The sequence below is a fragment of the Choloepus didactylus genome, chromosome 27 (assembly GCF_015220235.1).
Source record: "Choloepus didactylus isolate mChoDid1 chromosome 27, mChoDid1.pri, whole genome shotgun sequence".
Taxonomy (NCBI): domain Eukaryota; kingdom Metazoa; phylum Chordata; class Mammalia; order Pilosa; family Megalonychidae; genus Choloepus; species Choloepus didactylus.
The window spans coordinates 3,240,430-3,248,880 of record NC_051333.1 but is presented as its reverse complement, the minus strand read 5'-3'; the positions used below and the strand labels follow the sequence as shown (position 1 = coordinate 3,248,880).

General features: G+C 63.3%; 1 protein-coding gene and 1 long non-coding RNA gene across 2 annotated transcripts; one reads left to right on the top strand and one right to left on the bottom strand.

The window, feature by feature from the left end:
• Nucleotides 1-5,488: 5,488 nt before the first annotated feature.
• TMEM86B (transmembrane protein 86B) lies at nucleotides 5,489-7,928 on the bottom strand. Its single transcript, XM_037819800.1, has 3 exons — nucleotides 7,686-7,928; nucleotides 7,031-7,277; nucleotides 5,489-5,945 (listed from the first exon to the last, which is right to left on the bottom strand). The coding sequence occupies exons 1-3, from the start codon at nucleotides 7,734-7,736 to the stop codon at nucleotides 5,563-5,565; spliced, it is 681 nt and encodes a 226-aa protein (XP_037675728.1). The 5' UTR covers nucleotides 7,737-7,928; the 3' UTR covers nucleotides 5,489-5,562.
• LOC119521476 lies at nucleotides 5,654-6,525 on the top strand. The gene is made up of 2 exons (XR_005214361.1): nucleotides 5,654-5,781; nucleotides 6,058-6,525. It is a non-coding gene; the product is annotated as an uncharacterized LOC119521476 (long non-coding RNA).
• Nucleotides 7,929-8,451: the final 523 nt, after the last annotated feature.

Sequence of the window (8,451 nt, the reverse complement as noted above, 5' to 3'; positions counted from 1 at the left end):
GGACAGAGGTTCTAGCTGCAGAACCCGGATATTCTGTCTGTCCGTCCCCCTACCCCCGAAGCCCCTGGAACCAGCCGACCTTCGGGTCCTGTCAGGTGGGGGCAGGGGTCAGACCCCGTCCTTACTGTCTCGAGTAAGGGGCATCTTCCGGATTCCAGCAGGGACCGGGGAGTTGGGAGGTAGTGGTCTGGCCAGGCTGTTGGTGGGACTGACAGACCAGCAGTGGCTTTTGCAGACCCATCTCTGGGCAGAAATGTTGGACAATAGAAAGTGCGTGAATCTGGGGGCATTTGTGAAGGAGTCGGGGTTACGGGGGCTGGGGGAAGGAGGTGTCAGGGGTCCAGGAAGGTTCCTCAGAAATTAGACCAGACTGGGGTGACTCTGTGACTCTGGGGATTTGTGAGTGGAGGGGCTGGGACACTGGCCAGGGTGTGAGGCATCGTGGGGTTTGCAGGGTGGTCTGAGGGTGAGATGGGGCTCACGCCTGGGCTCGGGGGCCTTACGTGACTGAATTTTAGGTCCTCAGAAAGTTAAACATAGAATTATACTTGCCCAGCAATTCCATTCCTAGGAAACACGCCCAACAATCAACAACAGGGACTCAGGTATCTGTGCACCAATGTTCCCAGCAGCTGTTTCAGCTCACTGGCCATCAGGGAAATGCAAATCAAAACCACAGTGATACCACTCACACCCACAAGGATGGCTATTATTTGAAAAAAAAAACAAAAAACAGAAAACAACAAGTGTCAGTGAGGATGTGGAGAAATTGGAAGCTTCATGCATCGCTGGTGGGAATGTAAAATGGCACAACCACTGTGGGGAACAGGTTGGTGGTTCCTCAAAAGGTTAAACATGGAGAATGAAAGCAGATCTGTTTCCACCAAAGCCCACAGCAGCATTATTCACAGTAGCCAAAAGGTGGAAACAACCCAAGTGTCCATCAACAGACGAGTGGATAAACAAAATGTGGTCCATCCACACGATGGAATATTATGCAACCATAAACAGGCATTAAGTCCTGATGTGTGCGACAACATGGATGACCCTCAAAGACATCATGTAGAGTGAAATAAGTCAGACACAAAAGGACAAATATTGTATGACTACCCTTATATGACAGATCTAGAATAATCAAATTCATAGAGATAGAAAGAGGGTGAGAGGTGTGCTGGTTTGGATGTATTATGTCCCCCAAAATGTCATTATCTTTGATGCAGGAAACGTATTGGTGTTGATTGGGTTGGAGACTTTTGATCGGATGTTTCCATGGAGATGTGATCACTCAACTGTGGGTGAGATCTTTCATTGGATAATTTCCTTGGAGGTGTGGCCCCGCCCATTCAGCGTGGGCCTTGATTAGTTCACTGGAGCACTATATAAGCTCAGACAGAAGGAACGAGCTTGCTACAGCCAAGAGGGACACTTTGCAGAACACACAGGCACTGAGAGAGGAGCTGCAGTTTACAGAGACATTTTGGAGATGGCCTTTGAAAGCAGACTTTTTCTCCAGAGAAGCCAAAAGAGGACAAACGCCCCAAGAGCAACTGAGAGTGACATTTTGAAGAGAAGCTGAAGCCTAGAGAGGAACATCCTGGGAGAAAGTCGTTTTGAAACCAGAACTCTGGAGCAGACGCCAGCCATGTGCCTTCCCAGCTAACAGAGGTTTTCCGGAGGCCATTGGCCATCCTCCAGTGAAGGAACCCAATTGCTGATGTGTTACCTTGGACACTTTATGGCCTTAAGACTAACTGTGTAACCAAATAAACCCCCTTTATAAAAGCCAATCCATCTCTGGTGTTTTGCATTCCAGCAGCAATAGCAAACCGGAACAAGAGGTTACCAGGGGCTGAGGAGGAGGGGGAAGACGGAGCTCTTGAATAGCAGGTGCAGAGTTTCTGTTTGGGGCAAAGAAAAGATTTGGTAACGGCTGGGCTCTGCCTCCCCTGTGGACAGCCGGGGGTCCTGGCTCTGTCCGCGAACCCCGCCCCCTGGGTTCATAGGGTGAAGGAGGTCCCACCTCCCCGGCCCTTCTCCACGGCCCCGTCTCCGTTGTGGGGAGCACCCTGTACCCCGTCCTCAGGCCGAGAGGAAGAGTGGGTAGCCTGGGGTCCCCCGTAGCCCCAGGTCCATCTCCCCCAAGCCCAGGGACAGGGCCTTCACCTGCGGACTCCGTGGGTGCCTGGCTGGAGACACTGACCCTGCCAGCAACCCCCCACAGTCACCCAGGCAACTGGGGGTCCCCAGCACCCCCTACCAGCAGTAATTCCAAGGGCCCAGGAAAGGAGACGGCCCTTTGGTGAACTTTGCTCATTGTCCTCCTAGTGAGAACAACACACCCAGGCCCTGACGTGCCACGCCGCCTCCCGTCGCCTCCTCGTGGACTCTCCACAACCTCCCTTTGGGCCGGGGACCACGGCTGGGCCCGTCTAGGGGCACAGGGAATGGAGGAGGCTCGCACATAGGCCCACAGTTAGCGGCAGGGAGGTCCAGGCTCCCAGATCTTAGCTCCTCCAGGAGCCCCGAGGGGAGGGCTGAGCTGTCTGCTCCCAGTGGCTGCTGTAACACGCGACCCCAAGCCTCCCACTGAAACCACACAAATGCCTTAGCGTATGAGGCTGGAGGTCTGGACGTCCAATACAGGTCTCCCCGGGCGGAATCAAGGTGTCGCCGGGCATGAGTCTTCCGGAGGCTGGAGGGATGCACCTGCCCCTCGGCCGCTCCAGCTGCTGGAGGCCGCCCGCGGCCCTGGCTCGTGGCCCCCTCCTCCGGCTTGAACAGCAGTGGTGCGCCTTCCCATCTCTGCCCACCTCTGACCTCTGCTCCCGTCGTCGCTTCTCCTTCTCTAACTCTCACACTCCTGCCTCCCTCCTCTGGGGACCCTGTGATGACACGGGGCCCACCCAGATACTCCAGGGTCATCTCAAGGTCGGCCGACAAGCAGTTTTAAACCCACCAGCCTCCTCAGCCGCTCGCCACGGAACCAAACACCTTCACGGGTTTTGGGGATTAGGACGTGTTTGTCTCCGGTGGGAAGGTCCTCCTTTGGGGGGTGGGCCCACAGTCCAGCACCCCCCACACCTGCAATGCTGAGCAGCAGACAGGGGCCCCCTCACCCGGCACACGCCCAGCCCTTCCCTGGGACTGGCTACTCCATCCTTCCCACCCACCCGGAAAAGGCCTCGAGGGTCCCAGGCTGGAGCCCCTCCACCCGAAGCTGCTGTCTGAAGGACCTTTGTTCCCATGGGACCCCCCCACACACACACACACACTGGCTACAGTGCACTGGGCCCAGGACAGGTTGGTCTGGGGGTCCAGGCCCTTGGGAGCCACCCCCACACACACAGGGTGACGGAGCTGGAGGTCCGAGACTCCACGCTGGGCTGGGGTCTGAGAACAGGGGGCAGGGTGCAGGGTGAGCAGGGGAGGGGCCCAATCGTGCTCCCGGGCCCTGGGACAGGGGATGGGGGGGTCTCTCACCAGCTGTTGTGGCCTCCATGCGGCTCTAGGAGGCCTGAGGAGGTCCAGGCAGGCACTGGACTCAGAGTTGGGGGGCAGCAGGGCCAGGGCCGGAGTTGCTGGAGTCCCCCACCCATGCCTCGTGCCTGGGGTGCCCATCTGAGTGAGGAGAGGGACCCTGGCATTCCGGCTCTTTCTCTAGGTCACCCTAGAGTCAGCTCCTCCCAGGGCCGGAAGTGGGGGGAGAGAGGGTCACAGCTGGGCAGTTCTGTTTTGAGAAACATGAATTAGGAGAAGTTGGACAAAGGGTGCTGGGGAGGCCGGACGCAGGGAGAAGAGGGGAACACCTGTGGACGCTGGACGTCCCAGGTGAGAGCAGCGTCGCCTGGCAACCAGCATCCAGACCCCAGGCCCTCCCCACTCAGACCCAGGGAATCCCTGCGCCAGGTCCTCTGATCTTGCTTCAACAATAGAATTCCTCTCACCTTCTTTATCCCCTACCTCCGCATCCCCCACACCCGCAAGAGCTCTTCAAACTCTCGTCTCTTCTCTGCTGCAAGAGTCCCTAGTGCATGATACGGAATATAGAAGTCTCCTTTCTGCTGTAAGAGTCCCTGAATGCACAATAGGGAATGTGGAAGCCAAGAGGGAACTTACAGAGCAGGTCTGACCCCTCCGTGTCCACAAACACAGAACCTGAGGCCCAGAGAGGAGGAGCAGCTTGCAGAGGCCACACAGCCTGGAGAAGGCCACCCCTCCCAGCCCCTCTGTCCCTCCCCCTCCCCCTCCAGCAAGCTCCTGCTGTCCTCCAGCGTCCTTGCCTGGCCCGCCCCCCCCTCGGCTGATGCTCTGTGTGACACCTGAACCCCCTACCCAAGAGCCCGCGGAGGGCTCCATGGGCTGCCAACAAGTCCTGGGCCCCAGCCTGACGCACACACCAGGCTCGAGACACGCCCCCCGTCCCTCCCCCAAGAACCCAGACAGCGCGCTTCAGCACCCACTTTATTCAGGCGAAGAAAAACACCTCAGGGCGTGGACGAGGGGCCCGCAGGCGGGGGAGCCAAGCCGGTGGGGGCGGAGCCTTCAGGCAGGGGAGGGGCGTGCAAAGGACGCGGAGGCGGGTCGAGCGGGTGGGTAAGGGGCCAGCAGGCAGGGTAGGGGTCCTCAGGCTGGGCGGGACCCGAGGGGGGGAGGGTCAAGCCGGCTGGGAGGGGCCCGCAGCAGAGGGACCAGCAGGCGGGGGCGGGGCCAGCAGGCGGGGGTGGACTCTGGGGCGGGGCGGGGTCAGGAGGGGCGGGGCCCTCGGGGCGGGGCCGGACTCGGGTGGGCGGGGCCAGCCGGGGCGGGGTCAGTGAGATGGGCGGGGTCAGTGGGAGGGGGCGGTTCCTAGGGGCGGGGCCAGAGGGCGGGGCGGGGCCAGCAGGCGGGGTGGATTCGGACGGGGCGGAGCCAGCGGGGGCGGGGGCCAGGGCGGGGGTGGGCTCGGGCGGGGCGGGGCCAGCAGGGGAGGGGTGGGTCAGTGGGAGGGGCGGGGCCAGGGCGGGGGTGGACTCGGGCGGGGCGGGGTCAGCGGGACGGGGCGGTCCCTCGGGGCGGGGCCAGCGGGCGGGGGTGGACTCTGGGGCGGGGCGGGGTCAGGAGGGGCGGGGCCCTCGGGGCGGGTGCCGGACTCGGTGGGGCGGGGCCAGCCGGGGCGGGGTCAGTGAGATGGGCGTGGTGTCATTGGGAGGGGGCGGTTCCTAGGGGCGGGACCAGAGGGCCGGGGGCGGGGCCAGCAGCGGGTGGATTCGGACGGGGGCGGAGCCAGCGGGGCGGGGCCAGGGGCGGGGGTGGCTCGGCGGGGCGGGTCAGCGGAGGGGGCGGGACCAGAGGGCGGGGGGCGGGCCATCGGGAGGGGCGGGGCCAGGGTGGGGTGGACTCGGGCGGGGCGGGGTCAGCGGGAGGGGGCGGTCCCTCGGGGCGGGGCCAGCGGGGGCGGGGGCCAGGGGCGGGGGTGGGCTCGGGCGGGGCGGGGTCAGCGGGAGGGGGCGGTCCCTCGGGGCGGGGCCAGCGGGCGGGGGCGGGCCCCGGAGAGGCCCCTCGGGCGTCGGGGCCGGGAGGAGGTCACCGGGCGCGGCGCCGCGGGCTCCCGACGGCCGAGCGCGCGAGGAAGGCCTGGCCGGCGTAGTAGGAGGCCATGACGAGCAGGCGGCCGCGGGGCAGGGGCCGCACGAAGGTGTCCCAGGCCAGCAGCGCGTCCGAGAAGGCGAAGAGCAGCGCGCCCCGGCCGGCGCCGCCACGGCGGGCCAGGCCGCGCCAGAGCACGAGCGCCATCAGCAGCGAGTAGGCCGCCACGGGCGCGGCCAGGGCGGGCGGCAGGTGCGGCCGCAGCAGGCCGAGGAAGGCGCCCGCGGGCAGGAGCACGGGCAGCAGCAGGCCCGGCCGCAGCGGGGAGAAGCCGAGGGCCGCGAGGTAGAGCAGGTGCGCGGCCGCGAAGGCGGCCATGCCTGGGCGGAGAGAGCGCCGTGAGGACGCGGGAGGGCTCCCGCTCCCCGGCCGGCCTGGCCGCGCTCCCGCCATCTGCCGGGATTTGGGCCCCAGTTGCGCTTTGCTCCACAGGCAGCGGGACCTGGGAGAACCTGCGCACTCAGCGGTACTCTAACAGCCAAGAGGTGGCAACCACCCAGCGGCCCTCCACGGAGGAAGGGAGAAACGGACTGTGAGCCATCGGCACAACCCTAAAGAGGCGGCGGACATCGGGCGTGAACCTTGAAGACACGGTATTGAGTGAAATCAGCCAGACACCAGAGGACGAATATCGTATGATCTCAACGACCAGGAATGATTAGAATGAGCCAGTTCATAGAAGAGAAGGTCACGAGGGCGGAGGAGTAATGCCTAATGGGCATGAGTAAGGATGGTGGTGACCGCAGCACATCACTGGGAATATAACTCATGCCACTCAGGTGTACACTTGAAAGAGGTTAAAATGGGGACATCTGGGTTATAGCTGTTAGAATACAAATTTTAAAAATAGTCAAAGGTTGAATACAGCTGAGGTCAGCAAAATAAATTTTCTTTAATGCACTGTATTGTGTTCTTCCCCTGCCCCAAAGCTCCCACTGACTCCCCAGCACCCTCCAAGAGGGCACCTGTCTACCTGCTGTGACCTGCGAAGCCCCCCAGGCCTGTCACTCACTCTGTCCAGCAGTGACTGTCCCTGGGCCCTAGACAGGCATGTGGCTGGCTCCCTCGGCCCCTTCAAAGCTGTGCCCAGACCTTCCCCTCCCCCCAGGTCACTCTTGGCCACCTACTTGAAATTGCAAATCCCTCCCTCCCTCCCATTTTTCTCTGCGCCACTTTCACCTCCTAAGCTAAGGGCCGGGCTCCCCTCGCTGTGGTGGAAGCTTCGCCAGGGCAGGGCTCTGGGTCTGGCCTCACAGCAGGTGCTCAAGAAACACAAGCTCTGCCACAACGTCCCCAACGCCACGATGTCCCCAGCGCCACACAGCCCAGACCCGAGGGCCGACCCCTCCCCTCCGCGGGGCTGTGTTCAGAGGCACTGATGTCCACAACCTGGGGGTCTGCTCACCGTAGAGGAAGGCCTCAGGCCAGACGAGGCAGGCGTCCCCCACGAAAGAGCACAGGAGGCCCCCCTGGAAGAGGGGGGTGGAGCCCCCCTCCGGGGCCACGGCCCCCAGGAACACCACCAGGCAGAGGACGGGCAGACCTTTGACCAGGGCACTGACCCACAATGGCTGGTCCTCAGGAACCCAGATGAGGAAGTAGAAGGCGCAGGCGAGGAAGAAGGGGCTCAGCCACCTGGCAATGTGGGGGGACTTCCCAGAGAGGGGGCAGCCACTGAGTTCCCAGGCCAGCCCAGTTCCCCAGTGCCTGGGGCCCAGCCAGCTGTCCCCCCCACCCCAGGGATCCACTGCTCCAGCCCTTTTGGAACTTGGGCCTGGCCAGGCCATGACCCAGGTGATCAGGCCCAGGGGTCTGGGCCCCCAGCCCCTCCTCCCTCAGACCCAGGGGTCTGGTCCCCAACCCCGCCCCCCCTCCCGGCCATCTGGGTTGAGCCTATTTGGGGAACAGGACCCTCACCCTCTTTGGTGACTGGGTCGCCCACCCCCAGCCTCCTAGGGGGCAAGGACTCAACCAGTTCCTCCAGGATTGGGGTCCGTGGTGGTATGGGGCCCGGACCCCGGCTCCTGAGGCCCCCCTCCCACCCTGCTGCAAGCTCTCACTTGGGCTGAGAAGCAGGGGTTTCTGGGAGTCACCATTTCCCTGGTGTCCATCTGGGTCTGTGACACCCCTCGTCACCCGTGTCTGGGCCCTACTGGGTTTTGGGGGCGGGAGGGTGTGTTGTGGTTACACGTTAACCCAGAGGAGAGTCCCGTGGACTCTGGGACTGATAACTGGGCTCGGGAAGATCCGCCCCCCAGCCCCGGGACAGCCCTGCCTGGCACCCACTGATAAGGGGCCCATCATGACCCAGGCTTGCTCCCTGCCCGCACGCCCCTGCCCCGGCCTGGCCCCCCAAGGCCCTCCCCACTGCCCTCCTCCTGGCCAGAGGGCTGGACAGTGTGGGACAGTGCACCCCTCAGCCTCCCTCCTCTGCCCTTGCAGAAAAGAAACAGGAAGGACAGCGCCCCGTCCCCAGGCCCTCATCCAGGGAACCCCTGCTGGGCTCCAGCACCCGCTGTGGGCCTCCTAGACGCACCCCCACGGGTGCTGTGCACTAAGCCCCTTTGCTCTGGTCAGGGTAGCAGAAGGGCCTCGGGAGCCCAGGCCGCCCTGGGAGCCGCCACTGCCAGCGTGTGCCGCTGAACGAGCGGACAAGGAGGAAGGGACAGAAAACGAAAGGTGACGAGGGTGCCTGTGGGCAGCCCTGCAGCCTGACTGCGCCTGGGGAGAGCTGCCCACATGGCCACGTGCCACGGAAGCGGAGGCTTCCCGGGAGGGGCGTCACCCTCCGCCGTGTGCAGCGCCTCTTCTCCCTCTTTAACTTTC

Excerpts from the sequence above, each read along its gene's own strand:
- TMEM86B (XM_037819800.1), bottom strand. The coding sequence starts at position 7,736 with ATGGACACCAGGGAAATGGTGACTCCCAGAAACCCCTGCTTCTCAGCC. Across the intron at positions 7,278-7,685 it reads ACCCCTGCTTCTCAGCCCAA|TCCCCCCACATTGCCAGGTG; the intron begins GTGAGAGCTTGC and ends CTCTCTGGGAAG. Across the intron at positions 5,946-7,030 it reads GCCTGAGGCCTTCCTCTACG|GCATGGCCGCCTTCGCGGCC; the intron begins GTGAGCAGACCC and ends CTCTCCGCCCAG.